Genomic DNA, 23,468 nt, shown 5'->3' with positions numbered 1-23,468 from the left:
CAAGAGCTCCTTCCAATTGTTTTCTTAAGTTCTCCATCTATACTAGTGTCAGAATCTTCCTCAAGTTGTTAGGCTTTTGAAAATAGAGGACTAGGCTCTGATACCAATTGTTAGATTCAATGGCAGTCCCAAAGACACTGAGAGGGGGGTGAATCAATGTCTAACCGGTTAGCAGAATATTTAAACTTATTAATAACTTTGCATCCCAAAATAGTGTACCAGTAAATAAGAATTAATGCAAGAAATTAGAATAACAAAGACAACATAGAGAACACACCATAACACAAGATATTTAACAAGGAAACCCGGTGTGCAAAAAACCTCGGTGGGATTTGTGGCCCACAATATTTACTCACTGGCCAATGAATAAATACTACTTACAATAAGGGGCCTGCACATGCAGGGAGGCCAACAACCTAGAGCTCATTGCTCAATCACAAAATAGGAGTCACACTAACCACAAAATGGATTATCAAAATCTAATACAATATACAAAATTGCCTTACGCTTCTCATCCATCTACTTTCTCTCTATCATGAAAATGACCTATAAGATCTCATACATATATGAGTCTTTTACAGTGTATCATGTCGGCTTACAAAAGGTAATTACATTACAAAACAATAAACAAAAGTTTATTCCATGTCGGCCTGAGTGCTAGTATACATTGTTGCAGATGTCAGTGAAGTGTCTGTCAATGTATGTAGAAATCTATTGCTGGTGTCGGTATCTGCCAATTGGTTGCCAGATGATTTCCAGTTGGTTGCCAGATGATTGCTAGTTTGTTGCCATCAATGACAATATCAACTATTCTCATTGTTTGCATTATGTGAACCAGTATAAGGACATAATGATATTGTATGTTGTCATTGATGTCAATATGTGATATGTGGGAAGAGAGAACCAGCATATGTGTGAACTTGTATAAATGCCAAAGTGAAGCGGTATATTTGTTCAAGGTGAACCGGCATGTAGTTATGGGAATCGGTACATGGAAGCATTATATGACTACTGGTTGGTAGGTAGTTTCCACTTCAGGATTTCCGGTTGGAGTACCTCAAGCCTGTGTGACTCAATCAGTGATCTTTGTGTGACGAGTTAGCAGTATAATGGAGAAAAGATTGTGTTGCCACATAAGCCCTATGCACGTGAAGGATCTTGCATGAAGAAGACTATCCCTATCTACCTTGGGAATGTGCGAAGTTTGTTAAATAGTGATAACGCATGATGGGTTATCAGCCGCCATGAAATCAGTGGATAATGGACGATGGAGAATGTCTCAAGATAGATTCAAGATTGTTGCATTTAATGCAGTATGATTCAACGGTCAGGATTGAACCATTTGAATTGCTTAACCTAACAGGTTTAGGGTTTTTGCTACCAACCTGTTTGTTTCCTATAAAGTCGATGTTGTGTTTCTTTCTAAAGTTGTTGGCAAAAGTTGTATGTGTGTATCTAAGGGAAGTGATACATGATTCTTACCAGACCAAAAGAAAGAAGAGATACCTGCCAAGTGAATGTGTAGAAGGTGAAGAGGAGCCAAAATGGATCTGCATTAACATTGAGTGTTGTTATCAGATCATTGTAATTCCTGTTGATCTTTAACCACTTCAACAGTTGTGAAATCCCTTAACAGGGTAGCCTTAACCGGCTTGATACAAATCCTTTAATAGGGTAACTTGAAGTTATTGAGTTCTGGGAAGCTATAGAGCTCTGGAAATCCTTTAGCTATTGAGTTCTTGAAATCCTCTAACAAGGTAACCCTAACCGGGTTTAACCCTTAACCGGGTATTATAGCCATCCCTTAACTGGGTGATCCCTAACAGGATCGGTTCCTAGCAGAACATATTGTAATGTCTTTAACCGGACAAGGCTCCTAATAGAGAAAACTTCTAAAGAGTTCAAAAAGTAGCTTGTGGGTATTCATCCCACTAATACATTTGGGGTCAAATTCCGATGGAGGTTTCCGACGGACAAGGAGCATTGTGTGAAAATTTGATTTTTTTTTTTTTAAATGCCCGTGTTTGTCAGAATTCCGACGACCTTAAGCATTTTATTTTTTAAAAAAACACAATGCATTTTCATTTTGAAAGCAAACCGGCCGAAGCAAGCGGTGACTGTCTTGCCTCCCTACCCCCCCCCGTCGAAGGGATCTCTGCACAAGCAAGGTAAGGTTTTTTTTGCAATCAAAGGAACTCTTTGTTTTTCAATTTAGGGCAACTAACTTTTTTTCGCAATCAAGGGCAACTGGTTTTTTTTTTAATTAATCCATTTTGTGCATATCCTGCGATCTTAAAATCCCATGAAATCACATCTCTTTGAGGTATTCCATCATATAGTTCACATGTCGTGTGTATGCTACCCCATTTTTTTATTTTTGTTATTGGAGTATTTGCAACGAATTTCTGACAAAAAACCCCCTTTGATTATGCTTTGATGGATGTCCATACCTTGTTCCAAAGCTCCTATTTTGCCACATGCAGGGAGGATGCTGGCAAACATTGTACAAGATACATATATATATGTTCTTAATCCAACAAAGAGTTGATAAGCTAAAGCATGGCATAGATAAGCATGGTGATAACAATGCCACAAATGGAGAGTGTGAGTTTTATGAGAATTGATGGAGGGCAATCAAATAATTGCCTTCATGATGATGTGGGCTCTTCAGAAATTACCTCCTTTATTGCCCCCTCCTCCATCGAATCATCACTAGCAGAAGCAACAATATAATGCTTCATTCCATTTGATAATAAATCTAAACCCAAATCTTTGGCCACATTGTCAAGCCCATCTGAAACTACATCGAAATTGTCAGATTGGCCATTGTCGAGTCCATCAGATAAAACATTAATGTGCACTTTCATTCCATGTTGACGGCCTTCTGCATTTCCACTGGTAAAATATCTATCACCCATTTCAATGAGTGGGACTGCATCAAGCCCTCCATCATATAGCTTTATTGGATTGCTCACATCACAATTCTCAAACTCTTCTCGGCTCTTCAGCTCCAATACGCTTTGTTGAGAGGAAGCATAAGCAAACCCTATCAAATGTCAAAATGTAGTTGTTTGCCATCATTTTTCTGGGCACAAAGGCCAAACTTTATCTAACCTAAAATTTTCATTAGAAGAAAGATCTATTCTTTAAGTTCTCCACAAACCCAATTTTGACTACCATAAGTCAATTAAAAGAGCTACTCAAAAGAGATTGACAAGATCTAAAAGCAGGCACTCACCATGGCGTAGGGCATGGTGAAAGATCCAATCTAATATCTACATATTGGATTTAAATAGATATGAAAGAACCAATAGCATCCATACATATATAACCTATAAAACCTAATCAAAGGGCTTACTAAAATTTCTGAACAAATTTATAAAAAGGGAAGGGCAATATTACAAAGATTACCTCCAACATGGAAGATCTTGCGGGAAGCCCATCCTTTGAAATTTGAGGTAGGATCCCATCCTCTATCGTCCCCCACCACATGCTATTCTGTTGAACACCCCATCATATTCATAAAAGTGAATCCCATCACCATGAAGATCAAGCAATAAGTAGATGCACTTGGAGCCATCATTGAGATAAACATGACTGTATTTCATGAGGATTTGAACTCAATAATATGTTAGATTCTCCCAAGGATGGATGGACTATACACTTGAAAGGTAGATGATTAAGGATGATGACAAGGTGAATTTTCCTTTGAATGATAGGGTTGATTTTCCTAAGAACAAGTAGATTCATGTAAACTAGAGGATACAAATTTGGACAAAATAATGGAAGGAGACTAAAACTAGATAGATTCACCTAAATGGGAGTGTAGTCATCTAAGGATAGGAAAAATTCACCATTTGCGTAAGAAAGATGGATAAGATAAATGATTTATGTGAAATAGATTCATCTAAGAGAAAGTACATTCACATAAGGATAGGTGCATTTTCCTAAAGATGAAGGGATAAGACTTAACAAAAAGAGGACTTAGGATGATGACAAGGAGGACTCATTTAAGGATATGGCATATTCACCTAAGGGATATTGTATTCTCCCAAGAATATGGAAAAATTATTGATTGGTGGAATGACATACTAGATCAAGGAATGATACAAGGGTAGATTCACCTAAATATAGGGTAAATTCAGCTAAAAGGGTACCCATGATATTCTAGTATTGAGTACCTATCTATGGATGGTGTATTTGGATACAAGTATGATGAAACAATGCTTGTGTATGATGAAACAAAGTCCAGATCTCTATTATAGGTCCAACATAATCTCTATTATTTGAGACACCATTTTATTAGCATATCCAATTAGGGTAATTTATGGGTTTAATTATGGATCATGTTGTCTATTTCCATGCACTATTGAACTTATTATGATGTATTGTGATTATTTTAATTTTGAAGTTATAAATAAATTATGTTTGTACCTTAGAAAGGGTAACTCCAATTGATGTTTGGGCAGTTTATTTGAAAACTTATGGTGATTATTGCCCTATGTTATGTAATGGAGTTATTTTTACACTAAGTAATTAACTACAAAAATGAATTTGTATTGTTTTACAAGTATGATGAAACCATGCTTGTGTGTTTACATGTTTGTGCATCCTATTGAGAACCAACCTCGTTGTTGAGGAACTTAATAAATGTGGTGTTAAGTAGAAGAATGGAAAACTCAAGAAGCTATGGTGACATATTGTGGCATTAGTAGAGATTATCTCTATTGACCACACCTTTCAAAGATAGTATCCCCTAGTTCTCCTCATATAATGGACCATTGGATGGCTCATAGTGGTATCCTATCCTACATTTATCTTGATGGCATTGCCGATAGTTGGTATGTGGTTCTTGGTACGGGTTTCCTCTTACCCTATTATCTTATTTATATCCTTGTTCCAACAGGTGGAGATTGATTTTTGTCATGCTATGATGATTTTCATGTTTGCATGTGTTTTGACATTGTGCAAATAGATATGATGTCACACCATACTTATGTTTTGATATAGTGTAGGTGATGGTTACATGTTGTTGATGGTAGCGATTTGGGTTCAAAGACACAATTCCACACACACACACAAATATTTGAAGATGCATTTTATATTATTCCTTCTTAGTGGTGATTAGTGTTGGAAGATTTACAGACATGTAGAGAGGAACTCATGTTAGATACAATAGATTGTGTTTGATGACATACGAATGTGCCTCATGATGTATACATATAGCTTTGGTGTGTGACATGCATGCACATTTTTCCATAAGACACATTGCTATGTGGCATGTGCCCTATGCATCTCTTCTTTGTGAGGTGCATTGCTATGTGCAATGTGGCCCTAGGTGTGTCTTCTCTATGAGGTGTATTGCCATGATATGTTAGGTTTTGTAGTGTGTAGGCCACAAATGCATGCATGAGGGACTATTATTATAGTCATGTTTTTTGGGCATGTAGCCTAGGCATGTCTTCTCCATTAGGTACATGACCATGCCATGTGGGAGTTTTTGTGTTCATGCCACAAATGCACACATGAGGGACTATTATTGGAGTCGTGATGAATCTTCACTCTATTTAGCCACAATTTCTAGTCGTATAGTTATGTAATGTGCACTTTTAAGGATTGTGAAGTTTCCTTCAATTATTGATGATCTCTCATCTTTGTTGCATGGGCCAACAATTTTATTTTATCTTGTTTGAATTAGTCTAATAACTAATGTGAGTTTTCTCTATTGTGTAGTTATTGTGGCTATGTTTGATTTTCTATTGGAATTGAACACATTTATTTGACTTATTATTGGTACTATTTTTTCTTTCTTTCAATATTTATGATCTTTGGTAGTTTAGTGAAACTCTTGCTATTTTTAAATGTTGCCTTCTTTGTTGTGATGTGATTCCTCACCAAGATCAACGTAGATAACCTTGGATGAGTGTATATAAGAAATCAAACATTGGGAAAATTTGAGGATAGGGGTAAGTGTTTGTTGAATGGGTAGCTATGATCCACTTGTACTTTCTTAGTGACTATTGATGGCTATGTCTTGGAGGCCAACCCCATTAAACAAAGAAGGGGGAATTCATACATAATCGTATGGATCCTCCCTAGTTGTGTGTGGATTCAAGACCATCATTTCATATGGTTCTTGGTCACTTTGTGAGACCATGGCATCCTCTTAGACCAATATGTGAGCCTTGTATTGTTATCCCTGCAATGTGGATGAATAAGTGTATGTTAAAATAAATTCTTTGCATGCCATATAGTTGCATATGAGTTGTTCACATCATCAGATCACGATTTAGAATATGTGAATTCTTTGCAATTTTTGTGAAGCTTTTGCACTGAAGTTTCCATAGCCTGATTTTTTTGCCTGTGAAGAAAGACCATGTCAGATAATATCAGTGAAGAACAAAATAAGGAGACAATTGCTAGATTATGGTCTAACTTGAAAAGAAAAGGTGATGGGAAATGTTATTGTCCCTGCAAAATTTGTAAGGGCTTAAAGACTAGAGGACTTCTAATCAAAACAACTAAGAAACATTGTAGGCAGCATGGTCACATTGAAGGGGGACATGATTATCATCCACTGGTAAGTTGTTCATTATACCATTTTAACAATTTATATACATAAGAAATCACTTGATAATGAGATCATGATCATGGTTTATTTATGTTGATCATTTTTATATAGGTTGAGAACCCCAGGGCACATGATATGGACCAACACAACCCAAAGAACATGGTATTCGAAGTGGAGGAACATGGAGGTGTGAATATGGAAGCTGAAGATAATGATCCCATGGAAGATGATGATCATGCACCAGAAAACACAATTGAAGATGATGGTACAAATACATTGATCCATGACACATTTATTACTGGCACAGTTGATCATGATGATCAGGATGACCTTGATGTTCATGATTTACCTCTTCTTGAGAAGGCATATGAGCCCCTTTACAAAGGCTCCCAAACAACTCTTCTCTCTATTGTATTGTTGTTGTTGAACTTGAAGGTTATGAATGGTTTATCCAACATAAAAATCTCACGTATATTAAGGTGTGTCATACATGTCATTACAGTTAATAAATGGTGAATCATGTACCATTAATATTATTTATATTAACACCTCAAACTTTTTTTTTTGTTGTAGATTGATAGGTGAGTTTTTCTTACCACCATCAAATATTCTACCTCGCTCATACCAAGAATTATCTACCATTATGAAAGATATTGGAATGGAGTATCAAACAATAGATGCTTGTCCCAATGATCATATTATATATCATAAACAACATGAATTTGGAACAGAATACCCTGAATGTCATATCAGTAGCTATCGAACAGATCAAATAACAAAAAAGGTGCCTCGCAAGGTTCTTCGTTATATTCCCATTATTCCACGTATGCAATGATTAATCAGGTGCACTAGCTTGGGACAATTTATGGATTACCATGCATGCAATAGAAGTTGAGATGACATTATTCGAATGCCTACAGATGGTTCAGCATTTATGGACATAGAGGAAAAGTGGCCACACTTAAAAGAAGAACCTCGTAATCTCGGGCTTTCATTGGTAGCGGACAGTGTCAATCCATTTGGAGAGTTGAGATCTGTTTACTCGGTGTGGCCTATTTTTGTTATCAACAATAATATTCCTCCATGGATGTCAATAAAGAGGGAGCACATAATGTTGGCAATGATTGTTCGAGGTATTTTATCATTTAATAGTCATCTACATTTAATTATAAATATTGCAGTAAAATGGTCATAATAATTATGTAATGTTTTTGTTCATTCCACTAGGCAAGTACCAAGTTAAAGATATGAATGTATATATTGAGCCTCTTATTGACAAGTTGCTGGAGTTATGGAATGGTGTGACCATGTATGACATCTCTAGACCAATAGGACAAAGACAATTTCAATTCCATGCAATACTTGTATGGACAATACATGATGCCCCAAGGCTAACATATTTTTGTGGTACGTTATAGTGTTCAAGTTGCGCATGATAATTATAATTATAAAAATTAACAGATTTAATAGAATTATACAATATCTTGTAGGTCTTCAAACAAAGGAAAAATTTGCATGTCCAGTTTGTGGTCCAAAGATGAAATCTCGTCATTCAAAAAGTTTAGGAAAGCAAGTGTTTGATGAGTATAGGCACTTCCTTCACAAAAATCATAAGTACCGGAATACTGAAAAACATCTTTTCAATGGGAAAGAAGAGACTACATCAAAGCCATGAAGAATGAATCCTCACTTATGGAAGTTGGAATATAATAGAACTAATCATCAAGGTAATGTCATTCCATCTAATGGTTTATTTTTGGAATTTGAATTTTTCTATCGTGTTTTGTTTACTGATGATGTAATTGATGATACTGAAGGTCGTCAAGGCATGGATGGCCACCTTCCAAAGGGACTAAAAAGTTATCCCAGATAATTCAGTAGGTTGCCTAACTACGAGCAGCTATAAATTGTGCATTTGTTTGATACAATGCATATTGGAAAGAATATAACAGAGACATTATGGAAAATATTGGATGGAAGGCGTGACAAAGAAAAAATTGTCAAAATTTGTAGTGACATTGTGGAATCCAATCATGCAATAAAAAATGTCATTCAATCAAATAGCAATGGAGATCAGATTAATATAAGTGCCCTTCCTTGGTTATTAACGGAGCAACAAAGCAATTCTATAAAAGAAGTCATACGAAAAATTCGATTTCCCACAGGATTTGTTGCGAACATAAACAATCTCATATCAAAGAAGAGTGAATTTGGGCCAGGGATGAAAACGCATGACTGGCATACCTTCATTAAGGTAATTCGTGTTCTTGTGTATTTACTATATATTTGTATAATGCGCATGTACTTTTCATTGTATTATGTTAGAATACAATGAAAAGATCATTTTATAATTAAAAAATGTATGTTCTACCTCTATCTCTCCCAGGTCGACAATAATATCAAGCAAGTCATATATGATCTTGGAAAATACATGAGGTAAGTAGTGATGTTTGTTCAATTTGTTGTATAGATATTATATTTGCCATTTGTTTTACTTGTTATGCAATATATTGTATATTATTTTGTAAAGTCTCATTCATATATTTTTGTGTCTTCAATCTCTTTTAGGTGGTTGTCATCTAAAGAAATCCACAAGGAAGATATAAAATATTGGAAGAGAAAAATCCCTCATCTAATGTGTGAAATGCAAAAGTGTCGACCTTCAACTTTTTTCAATGCACAAGAACACTACCTCATACACCAAGTTGAGGAGATTGAATTGTGTGGACCTATACACACTAGGTCAATGTGGATGGTTGAGAGGCACTTGAAATTTTTGAAGGCTTTGGTTCGACAAAGAGCACATCCTAAGGGTTCTATGGTGGAGAGATATATGGTATACCAAACTATGGTGTACATTACTGAATATCTTCCTAAGTTTGCAGCAAAAATCCACGTAGATCGCATTTGGGATCCCAACCCCATTAATAAATTTGAAGGGGGGCACTTGATGGGGAAAGGTAGATTGAAGAAAGTGAGAGGTAATTATAAGATGTTGTTGTAGTAAATTAATTCTTCATCTTCTAAATAAATCAGTTGTAAGTGGTCTATTAATTATTTGTACAGTTGGTCGGGAGTGGGATGCGCTACATTTATATATTGCAAACAATCTTGATTGGATGATGGTGTGGATTGAACGATGTCAATATTCTGGTCGCACATTAACATGGGATGGTGTCGCTTCATTGGTTAAAGAAGCTCATCATAATGGAGATTCCAATGTTACACAAAGGAAATTGATTTAGCATATGGTTTAAGAGATCAATAGGTATGTATAATTTTATTAATCACCCGTATGTTTATCAACTCATGATGCAATAATTTTAATATGTTAGACATATTGTAGGTCAAACACCACAAGGCTATGTGCTACAATGGTCATAAATTTTGCATCAAACAATTGGATGACATGAAGAAAACTTGTGATTCTGGGATAACTACAGTCTTTGAGGTGACCAATATTTCATCTAGAAACAACATACATCCTCAAGAGTCTCAAAATCAATACTATGGCATTTTGGATGATATACTTCAGTGTGACTTTAATTCCTTCAAATTAATTTTGTTCGTCGTCAAATGGTATAGGCTACGACTAAATAAAAATGATCCTGATAGAACTGTTATCGAACATGATAATGGATTTACAATGGTTAATACAAGGTCATTTGAACAAGTTGGGGATGAGCCCTATGTTCTTCCAAGTCAATGTGAGAAGGTATTTTACTTGGAGGTTCCACATAAACCAGGTTGGTCATTTGTTGTTAGACATGATCCAAGAGGAAGGTCGATAATGTATAATGTGATGGAAGAAGAAGATATCGAAGAAGTAGAAGATGATATAGATGATGATCATGATCGACAGTTAGTCGATGATGTTCTTGATGGAAATGTACATGAAGAAGAAGTTGATGATGATGATGTTGTTGCTATTGATGGTGATGGTGATGGTGATGGTGATGGTGATGGTGATGGTGATGGTGATGGTGATGGTGATGATGATGACGATGATGAACACAATGATGACGATGACAACGACGACATCGACAATGACAACAAGGATCATCATCATCATCATCATCATCATCATCAGCATGGTCATGATGATGAGTTGGATGAAGAAGAAGATCAATGATATGAATGAAATGTATGAGATGCAATTATTATATTATCTATTTAATATTGATATCTTGATAGAAATTGATTTGACTTATATGGTTACATAAATAATTCATATGTTTTGAATTCTAATGCCATTACTTAATTAATTCATGATGCACCTCTAGCTATGTGATAGATGGTGATTTAAAATACATATGTGATGGATTACATGCTTATGATGATACATGTGACATTCTTTGGACTTTGTGTTTATTTATGGAATGTGGACTACTTATTAGCTATGTGATGGATGGTGATTTATGATACGTATGTGATGCATTACATGTTTATGATGATACATATGTGATTCTTATGATGCTCAATTACATATATGATGATACATATGTGATGCTTATGATGTTTATGATACTGCAGTATTTATTGTTTATCAAATTACAAATGTAATGCTTATGATGCTCAATTGTTGGTGCAGGAACCTGAACCCCTTTGACGAGGATCCTGCATAGTCTCATGGATCGACAGGTATAAGTCAATACACCTTATAGAAATAATATATTTTTAAAAAATTACAAGAAAAACAAACTTCCTTAGTTTTTCAAACCTCAACATTAGCAGCAAATCTAATATAGTTATCAACACTTAAGGCCCCAGTTGGAATTACTCAAATTTTAATCTCAAAATCAAATTTATGGCCGACTTTTTCATCAATATTACCCTCATTTGCAAAATATCTCTCTCATTACCAACTAACTCTCTCATTTGATGGTGCACAGGTATCACCAAATAGGTATTTGTCAGATGTGTCTTCCTCGAGTGAGGGAAATGCAGGAATAGAAGAGGAAAGTGAGACATGTAGTAGATCTCAAATAGGGAGATCAACTAGAGGTCAAAAGATTAGAAGAAAATTCAATAAACACATGGAATTTTTTCTTGCTCAAGGGGGGTCATGTTCTTATGATGATGAGACCAAAGGCGACATTGAGGTGCCCTTGAGGTACAAACATCTACTGAAACAATATGTACCCAAGGAACTTCCTCCAATAAACACTGATTTTTGTGTTAATGAGAGGATATATCGCATAGCACCTTCATCGTTACATGGTTTGGGCCTATTTTCCATGGACAGCATAAAGGTCTCTTACAAAAAAGTTGCTAAATTGATGGAGTTTGTTGGACCTTGTTACAATTATAATGATTGGATGCAAATTGTTCGATATTAAAAAAGTATGCGTAGGTATGCACTGTCAGCCAATTATATACAACAAAAAGATAATGATCAAAGTAAATGAGTGGCTTTATACATTGATGGAAGGCCAAAAGCAACAAGGAATATTGCAGGTTTTATAAATAGTACACGACCTAGGTCAACTAATAAGCAACCCAATTTCATATTTGAGGCACGTGAGGGAAATTGTGTGTTTGTATATGCAATAAAATCAATAAGTGCAGGGGAAGAGCTGCTAATCAATTACAATTTGAATCGTATAGATACAAACAAAGTTACTATCATGGGGGTGGTACGTACTATATATATACCATTTAAGCCAACTTCCAACTAATGAATCCAATAAACCATTGTATTATTAAGTTTTTTTGCTAAGTCTATTGGTTTCATTTTGCTAACGTTTTTATATTTTTTCTTTGTCACAAAGCCACATGGATCCACCACATAGCACAGATAGGGGTGTAAGTTCTGACACTTCTACGGAGCAGGTAAACCTCATTGTAATTGTACAAATTAGATAGAAGCAAACTGTTACATTATGATCTCTTCTTGAGTGTTTTGAAGTAATTTTGATAGTGTTAATTATATTCTTGTCATAGATGGATGTTCAGGATAAGGGAAAGGAACTTGCAGTACCTCAGGACCTCCATAGGGATGTGGGGCACTCGACAGTGTTATGCACTGCTGACATCGTACTTAGCACAAACCCTATACAATTGGTACAAAAAAATATTAGAAAAATTGGCCAAGAGATTGTTGATTTGGCAACCATAAGCCCTCAGACTGATGAAATAATAGAGAGGGTGCAACTATTGTTGCAGACAGTGGACAACTTGCAAGTAAGCAATAATGAAAGCTTTAATCATAACAAAAGTTCAATAATGATTTATATTTTTTTCTCTTTTATGTCATTAACTAAAATATGTATGTGTTGTTTTTACATAAATTTATACGGCCTCATCATCCTGGTGGCGATGATCAGGGTATTGCGGGTAGTTCAGGTGATGACCATGTTCTATATATTAAAACCACTCCTTTGGACTTGTGAACTTGCTTTTTTAATGTTTTACATATTTAATGTATTACTCTTCAGGTGCTGACATGGGTCTGAGGTCGACCCCAACTGTATTGCCGACTGCAATGTTAGCAACACGTAGCATGCAGACATCATCTATTGCACCAGCTCATGTTGACCCACCCACTGGTGGTAGATCCCTCTTTTTCTCTCTCTTTCGTTATGTGTTTATTACCCTTGAAGTGTTCTTTCTTGGAGGCATTTCATAGTGGATTCATTTACTATGGCAGGAGATGCACATGAGGATGCGCCAGAGGCGACTACTGGTGATAACATACCATCATTTCCTGGATCTTCCTGTATTGCTAGTACGAGAACATTGTAGGCCACATTAGTGGTGAGTGATGAAGAATTGATTCTCTTGAAGATACGGAAGGTTCCAGGTACTTTAAAATTATTATTATATATAGTCTAATTGTAATTTACTTACTGATCACTCATTTTGGACTAATGATCCCATGTTTTTTTTGCAGGAAATGATATTTTTTAGAAAAATCTTAATGACATTATATTGCAGATATTTGGGCCCACCATACGTAAAAGGTGGAACATCATACGTGAACTAACCCTTATCCACTATTTTGATTTCGTATCATTGCTAGAATATTTTTCCTTTTATCCATTTCTTGAACTATATCAAAGGTAGCTTCAGTTTCTTTCTAAATCTAACAGGTTTGTTTTTGCTTTAAAGGTGGAATGACCAAGAAAAAAAGTTAAAAGATGAACTCACAAATCGTATGGTAGGGTTGTTTGGAAATGACACATTTGACAAGACTAAGCTCCTGGAAAAAGTTGGCACACATCTAAAGTATGTGAGGGACCAATACAGGACACATTTAGAGAAGAACGTAAAGTATGAGCGTCCCCCCATGATTCCAGAGAGGGAGTGGAAGGACCTGATTTTGCATGCAAAGGAGAGAATTGAAAGGAAAAAAGGAAATACACCACCAGATGCCAGAAGAAGGTATGTGATACTATTAAGAATGTGAATATGTACTAATTATTCATTATATTTATATAATCTAACATATTTCAAACTTTTCATAGATTGAGTGACACGTCAAAGGCAACCAAGGGAAGACATGAAAAGCATGGGCAACACAAACTCAACTCTGGTGGTTATATGAAACTTGCCGCATGAATTGTAAGAATCAGTAAATTAAGTATCACATCAAAATATTTATAAATTGTAAACAATTTTTTTTTTATCAAACAATACAAGGAAAATTCACAATACTAAGTGTAGACACAACTTTCAAACCTAGCCCTTGATTAAACCTTTCAATCCTGACCATCCATTGCCCTGTTTTTGCTATAAATAGAGCTCTCATTCCTCCATTCTTAACAATCATCTTTCAAATTTGAAGCATTACACTTATGCTCAAATTCTTTCAAGCTTTCATTTCATATATGCTCATCATTTAACCTCTTTTAGATCAGGAATTAGACTAAATATGCATGCTAGAGTACTTTCTTTATCATTTTAGCTCAATCATAGACTAAATATATCATGTTAGGATAGTATTCATACTAACCTCATCATCTTATCATCTAGTGTATTGCATTTTAGAATCATACATAGCTTAATCTCCATTTCATACTAAAATCAATCAAAAGCATCTCTCATTCTCATATTTGCCATCCCTAAACCATTTTGCTCAGTGATCTGAGAGCAAAAACGTTGGTTTGAGGGACATTGTGAGATAGAGAACCATGGGACCCTCCTTGGGAAGCTGAGTAACACTACGTTACTCCATAGCTTGCATCAAGAAGTCCTGTGTGTGTGTGTGGACTAGTTTATAACATAATTTTCACATATTTAGTTTTATTCGCCCACTTTTCCCGCATACACTAAGCAAAAATGCGGGGCTCTAAATTCAATAGAGTACCCACAGAAGATGACAAGAGAATTGGCTACTAGCAAGGCTATATAGCCATGGCTGAATGGCTATGAGAATTGAGTGGGAAAACACGAGATTCTGATGCATCTATCACAATGGTAATTAAGCTAAATGAAAATTATTTCAAATTGAATACTTAACCAATAATCTATTTGATGTTAAGTTTCAACATAAAGTGACTATATTTTTCTTAAATAAGCAAGCAATGATAACACTGCGCGTGACATTGGAATGCAGCATGATAATCGTGGAACAGAACCTATACATGAAGGTCTGTATGTGCATCCTAGTAGTGGAGGTATTCATTTGCTATTCAATTTTTTTTATGTAATTATTAATACAATTAAACATCTTAAATTGAAAATTAGTGTAGTAATTAATGTAACCTTTATTGTTAATATTTTAGAGCATGTAGTAGATGGTGACCAAGTGGAGCATGATCTGGGTAGACAACATCAAGAACATGATGTTCCCCAATCAGGTAAAGAGGACCACTGTTATTCCTTTAAACAAATTTAATTGCAATTGGTGTATTGATTAATGTAACATTTCGTATTTCAACTCCAGAGGATCTAGAGGGTGTTCAACATGTCGAAGTTGATGCTAGACAAAATGATGTGGAAGATGATGTGGCCCCATCAAGTAAAGAGTGTAACGGTTGTGTTCTTTAAATTAATGAAATACTTGTAACAATAATAAAAAAATGTTTTGAATTTAACCCAATTCTTTGTTATTGCAAAGGACCCCCCTTTGGTTCAGCATCCTCATCCTTTGTATAGGACTAGGCATACATCAAGAGCACAAGAAGAGGGCGGAACATCTAAAGATGGGGGAAATGATGAAGAAACTGATGTTCCACTTAGTCTTTTCATAGCTTCAAAGAAAAAACAAAGAAAGAAATGATTGTAATCTACCTTATTTGATAATGACTGATTTTTATGTGTTAATGAATGTAATTATGTGCTAATGAATGTTCATGAATGATATGTGTTGATGATTATTGATGAATTTTGCGTTAATGAAAGTTAATGAATTTTATGTGTTAATGAACGTTATGTGATAATGAATGAATGTTATATTTTAATAATGGATGAAAGAATGAATGAATGTTAGATGTTAACGGCGAATTTAGAGTGATGTTAGGGGGGGGGGGGGGGGGGAGGGGCCAAATGAGCTTCCACCTTCATGTGGTTGGCCCTGTTAAGTAGAGAATATTAAACTATTCTCGAAACAAAGTGAAGCTCAATAAATATTAACCTAGAAATTAATGTAAGTGATAACATTTTTAAAATTGTTAAATATAAATGATAATAAAATCAAAATAGCATAACATAGTTGATTTCATAACATATTTGAAAGGTGAGAGTCCACAAACAGATGTGAAATGTTTAAGTAGGCCTCCCAATGAAGTGGATCTCATAGACATGAAGAATCCTATATAGAGAATCATTGAGAGCCCTTGAAGAAGCAAATTCGAACTTCGATGAAGCAATACATGATGGAGGAATATCTTGCAAGAGGAAATCAAAGTCATTATGGTGTCATCTAGATCTGAAATGTGGTCTACTTTTCAAAAAGGTAAAGATGCTTGATAGGAATGTGTCCTAGTGGGGTGAATCTAGAAGACATATAATCCTATTGCAAAGAATCATGGAAAGTTCTAGAAGAAGCAACTTTTAATTCTAAAGTAGCAACGTGTATAAGAGATGTTCTCATTTGTAGATGGAGTATCAAGAAGAGGATCACTAGTCCATGGACCATGTCATTGTTGTTAAATACCTACGCTTTTGTTCATAGTCACTTGGTATAGGAATGAATTCAATGAGATAGGGTAGGAGATCCTACATAATGTAATTTTTCACTATCCCTTGTTTCGAGTACAAATGGTTCTCTGAATTTATCTTGACAATAGAATGTCGGAATTTAATACCATAATCCATGATGAAAACTACCAAAAATGGAAATTTATCTTAGTTCGCAATTTCAAAATGCTTTTGTATAGGCCTCTCGAAGATTAAGTACATCAAATTGAGACTTTATAAATTGAGTGTATGTATTAGCAATCTCCCAAATTGTTGAATGGTCTCCAAACCTTGTCAATTTTTTATTTTTATTTTAACTCAAATATGTATGGTATAGGCATATCATTGGTTGTGTGATTTTTTTTTTCCTTAAATGCTTCTACGACCAAAAGAGACAAGTTTTAGATGAAAATGGGGTCTTATGGGCCTTTTTGACACAATGGTAGGTTCTTTAGACCTGAAAATGCCCCAACAACTAGTCGATTGCCTTAAGTTACAAACAAATCCTTGTTTGTGAGCATGCTTCTTGATCTCCAATTTTGGTGGAATGAAAGATAATATTGAATTTCTCAAGCCTTTTGGATGCTTCGAAACCACCAAAAAAAAGCTACTTTGATCATTGAAATGTTGTAGTGACTTGGACAAAAAAAGAAAACTAAGTCTAAACTTTAGAAGTTAGTTTTTTCTTGTCAAATTGTTTTCAATTTTCAAATCATCCAAGGATGCAAGAGGAGTATATTTTGTTATGACAAGATAAAAAAAAACTTAGAATCTTTTGAAACCATTGAAACATGGGGACCCCTTCCCCCCCTCCAAAATCCCTATGTTTTCAAGATGCAATACTTAGGCAAAACATCCCCTTGCCGCACCACTTAGGGACATCCTAGGGACTCCAAGGAGTCTCTTGACCATCTTGAGGATGCTTATGAGTCTCCCATGGTCCCAAATTAGAAACTCCAATTCTAAACAAAAATGGTGAAATTATTGTGAAAATGTCATCCGTATTAAAGGTTTGGCAATGCCCCCTAACCTTGATGGGGGCTCTACCCCAAACCCCCCACAAGGGGCACTACCCATTGACCCCAAACCTCTACCCACCATTCTTATTGTTAATGCAATTGTTTCCATTTTTTTTATGTTGACTAGTTTAAACACTTAGTATGCCAAAGTTTCATCTGCAATTCTTATACCTATTCTTAGTTTGTTCCCAAAGTTCCAAAACTCTACCACCATTGTTAATGTTCAAATTTCAATGGGCAGACATGTATGCAACATGTGGAAGTAGAGACAAGGTACGTGAACTGTTTGACAAAATTCCTCCAAGAAATGTGTCTCATGGACTGCGATGGTCATTGGATATGCAAAATTTGGACTTGTTGAAATTTTTTACAACCTTTGCCAGCATCCTCCCCACTTGTGCCAAAATGGGAACCTTTGGAACAGGGAATGGACATTCATTTAAGCATAAGGGAATATAGCTGAGATCACTAGGATCCACATCTTTTCTTGTGTTTTCATCTATTACATAAAGCCACTAGTTCTACGATTTTATTGATGTCTTCCTGGGCAACTATTATGTCTTTGACATTCAGTTTTTCTCAGCTTTCTTCAATTTAGAGAAAAAAAGAAAAAGAATAGGTTAGATGGAGGAAAATATAAATCCATGATTTGGGTTAAATCTAGGTTACTGTTATATAAACAAAACAATGTATCTTTCTGTGGAAAAGTTAAAAGTTAAATCATCTGCACATTCTAACTATTCATGTGGGAGGATTGCCCATGTTAAGCACAATACTCATCTACTTTAATGGTGTTCTTAAAGATACTTTGTCCCCATGTTCCAGCTTTCAGCTCTGATCTTTTCGTCTATGTTGCTCGGTTTTTTAATTTTTTGTGAGTGCTTTGTAAAATTGATTTCTATGGTTTGAAGATTTCACAACATTATTATCTTTGCGAATCTTCCAACTCGAGCTTGAAAACTCTATTCCAGCTAGAAAATCTCTTTGTATTTTATTTTGTTTTAAGATAGAAAATTGAATTTGTAATAGACAAATATTATGGTTTCAATGTTCATAGGTTATCTTTACTATTAAGTTAAGAATTCCCTCAAACTCTAGGATTTTATCAACATTTGAGGTAACACAATCGCTACACTTTTTTAAACTTTGATGTTTTGTTTCTTAATTTCTAAGATTAAATTTTGTATTTAAAGCACTAGTGTGCAACATGATTGCACAAGATTGATGCTCATAAAAGTTTACATTATAATTTCAATACTTGTCTAACATGATTGCAGGTTTTATCTTGATGAAAACATTTTATTGATAAAAATCTAAACGAGGTGAAGCACACTAGCTAGAGGAATATGTGGACTGAAGAAACAAACCTGTGGATAAATCCAAACATGGTGGAATCCTTGCTGTAGCTTTTGTTCTCTATAAGCATTCAGAAAAATGTTGAATTTGTGATCTATAATTTACGTGTTTCTCAATTTGGTTGACATCTTCAAAATAGACTCAAAAACTTATTTTTAGTAGTGTTATTATACTTACCTTTTAATGTTCTTTAAATAAAGAATGGTTGCAGACAGCGAAGTTTCTTGCAAATAGAAGAAGCTCGGTTTTGCTTTTGTGACTTTGTCTGTTATGTCTGATTGTCAACAAAATACAGAGACATATTGAAGACGATTATGGTTCGTGGTTGTTTTTTTAGTTGAAACCATTATTATGAATTTTATGAATTTTTTTTTTAACATTGACATGGTCAAAGCCTTAACTATGCATATTGTTCTCTTCAGATTATTATCTTACCCCACCTTTTCCATTTTAATTCATTTTAGTTTGATTCAATCTTTTAGTCAAGTTTAATGATAGTTTCTATTATACCTTTTTAATAACAAAGATTAGATGTAGACATTTGCTTGTCCTTCTATGTTAGTGTTTTCTTACGAGGTCAATTCTTTCTTATCTCAAGAAACCTCATTGACCTACAAATTCTTATACTATGCTACTTACAACCACTGATATCTTAACAAAAGCACACAAACTTGTAAGGTAAAACTCTCTCCAGAGAAGCCTAAGAAACACTGTAACTAAAATGCCTTGACCTCTTGCCAAGCATTCGATAGTTAAAAGTCTTAAATCCTGTCCAAATCATAGGATAGACATTCAAATCCTGAGATCATTAATTCCCCTAATAAATGGATCCATGGTAGAAGCCTATAGAAAATGTGTTCCACAACAGAAAGGCAGATTCAAATTCAATTTTGACATTGCTCCAAAGGACAACCCAGGTATTGTAGGAAGTGGAGGACTCATTACAGAACTATCCAAAAGCAAACATTGGATTTCACTTATAATACAAATAATTTCAATAATTTGAGCGAATAGCCATTTGACATCCCATGTTTAAACCTTTCCTGCTAGCATGCAAATATGTAAACTAAGCTCTAAGGACCAGGAAAAAAAACAACTATAAGCAATCTGTTCTGTACAATAGAAAACTAGGATCATATAGAACCTATGTTTTTGTTGTAATTAATCAGCCCTGAACAAATGAAAGAATGTGATAACATAGAACCTATTGTTTTATGCTCAGAAATGACAGTGGAATTCAACTTGCAATACCGTTATTTCCAAAGTTTACAAAAATTCTTCTCGACTTGTTTAGATTCTGATGTTCATGAAATATGCAGGGTTGGGTGTTATTAACAGTACAAGCACATTTTCCTTCACTAAAGCCTCTGGCATGTGACATGGGAAGTGCATACAAAGCTGGTATTTGCAAGCAAGTCGAAGGTGGACAAATTATAATACTCTACACTGGTCTGTATGTCATGGCTCTTGGTGTTGGAGGCATTAAGGGCTCTTTGCCTGTTCATGGGGTAGAACAATTCGATGAGAATGATGGAAAAGAGAGAAAGTTGATATCAAATTTCTTCAACTGGTTTTTGTATAGCATAAGCATTGCACTTGTATTAGCTTTCTTTCTATCATATACACTATATGAAAAATTAACTCGTTGTCTCAAATCAAATAACAGTTTGTTTGCATGATGACATTTCATAATGTACAATAATGGATTTATGCTTTCATCAGGCTTTAATTATTAGCCACTTTTCTACAAAACCTTCTTTCTGCAATCATTGACATATTTTTTATGTTTATTGTAAAATTTACATAGTGTGGCAAAGTTTTATTTACAGTTGTTATACTTATTCTATACACATCCTTTTATAATTAATTTTTTAAGTTGTATATATATTTGCATCCCACCCCACCCCCTTTGTCATCCTCCTGTCCTCCCCAAACTTAAGCCCTTGGTATGTTAAGATATGAAAGCTCACAATAGTTTCATTTCATATGTTAATCGAGGAAAAACCTACAATATATAGCTTACAAGATTCCAAATCCATGAGGATCATGAAGAGCTAGAAAACCAAAAAAAGAAATTGCTTATCCAAGTTTCCAAATTTGTGACAAGGAAAAAGTAGAATCTCAATCAAAGAAGGAGAATGTGCAACTCATTATCTTATTCTACCTAAGTAAAAATATTACCTAATTAAGCTTTTTAATAGTGGAATATCACACTTAGGATAAAACATATCCAAGGTAAATAAATTATTACATTGACCTTATGAATTATGTTCTTGGATACTAAAGTTTCCAAATTCTGGGCACTCTTGATAGCTTCTCGTAGAGATTGTGATTTGAAGGCTTTAACCAAACCTTTCAATGGTTTCTGTTGATGTGTTTTTTATGCACTATGCAACACAAAATAAAATACTAAGTATTCTATCCTCTCTTGAACAAAATCCTCCCAAGTGCTAAACTACGTGATCAAATGGGATGACTCCAAGATTCCAATAGTCGGGTCTTGACTTTATATTGCAGATAGACTCAATGATTGTGATGTGATATCTACTCGAATCACAAGGGGACTTACATTTCTTGGGTCAAGACCTATCCATTCTCATGTTTCATGATTGATTTACACTCCATGATTTAGGTCATCCTTGAGCAACATCTCGACTTAGCCAAATTTTGTTTTTTGTACCCTAATTCTTTAATTTTGACCCCTTACTAGCATTGCCTTAGGTTTTATTGGAATTTTTACTTCTCTAGCATGGGCACATTTCTAGGGTTCATTCGCACAAATTTCTCTTGATGAGCAAGCTAGTATCATGACCATGACTTAAACAAAATTTTAACTTAGTCAAATTATCTCCTCCAAACTTCTATGAGTTCATCGCCTTCATTCTTCATCATTTGGATGTCTTTTGTCATTGGAAGGTAATTCTTGACCACCATACCTCAATCTTGACCTATGCTATACCCTAAAACCATAGAACCTAGTCATGTTTACAATTGAGATCTTGGTGACTTGATCACTTAATACAGCTTAATCATGCAGGTCTCATCTAACTCCGACTCCAACACTTAAGCAAATCAACCCTAGCAACCAAGTACTTTGGGAAATATCTTGCAACTTGACAACATGGGTAATGATGGAGGAATGGAAGGTGAGACCTATAGAGGTGAGAGAGAGAGAGAGGGTGGGAGGAAGAGATAATGACCTGGAGAGGGTAGAGAAAGAGAAGTAGAGAGGGAGAGAAGAAGAGAGGGTGGGAGGAAGAGATAATGACCTGGAGAGAGTAGAGAAAGAGAAGTAGAGAAGGAGAGAAGAAGAGAGGGATGGAGAAAGAGACCTAGAGAGGGGAGAGAGAAGAGAGATAGTAGAGAGGGATAGAGAAGAGAGATAGAAGAGAGATACCAATGTCAATCTTTTTCTATAAAAAAAAAAATTCCAAAAAATTGGCCTATCGTTGGAATTCTGACGATTTACCATCGAAATTTTGACCCGAATGTACTAGTGTCCCCACCGTGGTTTTTCCCAGTTGGGTTTCCACGTGAAAAATATGTGTGTCATGTGTGATGCTTTTATCTTGTGATGCTTTGTTATTACCTGTTAAGCATATGATGGTTCTGTGTTTTATGCCTGTCTATAAAACATATTGAACTAACTATTGTGAAGATCTAATGATAGTTTACCTGTTCATGCATGAGGATGTAATGGTACTATAGTATTGAGCTAAGAGGAAAGCTAAGTAAGTAACTGGTTTATGATTGTTTTAGTTGTTCTGGGTCTTACCGGTTACACTTTGTTTCAACCAGTGTCACTGCTTGCTAGTCATTTGGAGTATTTGTTGTCAAACCGGTTTTGGATAGTATTTTGTATGTACTGATTCACCCCCCCCCTCTCAGTACCAATTTGGTACTATTCATTCATCATTGAGTTATCACTCATAAGAGTGCATAATGCCAACAAGGTGCCAGTCAGCACCAATAGTACCTTTTGCCTAGTCAGCAGCGCACAATTAGCCACCCAATCAACCTAGTCCAAGGGTGTGATGGTCATTTTGATGTTCATATGGACGTCAACTTTAGCATAGTGTTTATCTGACGTCAATATTTTTTGAAAATTTTAGACCCCTCTCCGTTGAGCAATTTGGATTTTTGGGTCATGTTTGGAGGCTCATAACTTGCTCAACTTTGCTTTGTTTTGGGTGCACATGTTTTTAAGAATTTTTGGATACTCTCAGTTGTACCTATCTAATCCTAAATTTTGCAACTTCAAAGGCTTCTTTTGAGCTCATACGACCTCCTTTTTCAGGTGCCATCATTTTTGAAAGTGCATATGTTTTCATCTACTTTCATAATCTATGATCAATTTTCAGATATTTTGAGTGGATATTGTACTTTCAGATATTGGTCTT

The 23,468-nt window shown here is 35.1% G+C and overlaps 1 protein-coding gene across 1 annotated transcript in view; it reads right to left on the bottom strand.

The window, feature by feature from the left end:
* Nucleotides 1–2,648: 2,648 nt before the first annotated feature.
* LOC131053071 (uncharacterized) overlaps nt 2,649–23,468 on the bottom strand; it is a 91,837-nt gene continuing 71,017 nt past the window's right edge. The window contains exon 2 of the mRNA XM_059210535.1: nt 2,649–3,046. Within this exon, the coding sequence (XP_059066518.1) occupies nt 2,649–3,046 (398 nt within the window). The remainder of the gene's footprint in view (nt 3,047–23,468) is intronic.

The sequence above is a fragment of the Cryptomeria japonica genome, chromosome 8 (assembly GCF_030272615.1).
Source record: "Cryptomeria japonica chromosome 8, Sugi_1.0, whole genome shotgun sequence".
Taxonomy (NCBI): Eukaryota; Viridiplantae; Streptophyta; class Pinopsida; order Cupressales; family Cupressaceae; genus Cryptomeria; species Cryptomeria japonica.
The sequence above is the reverse complement of the archived record's forward strand: the minus strand, read 5'-3'. Positions and strand labels throughout refer to the sequence as shown.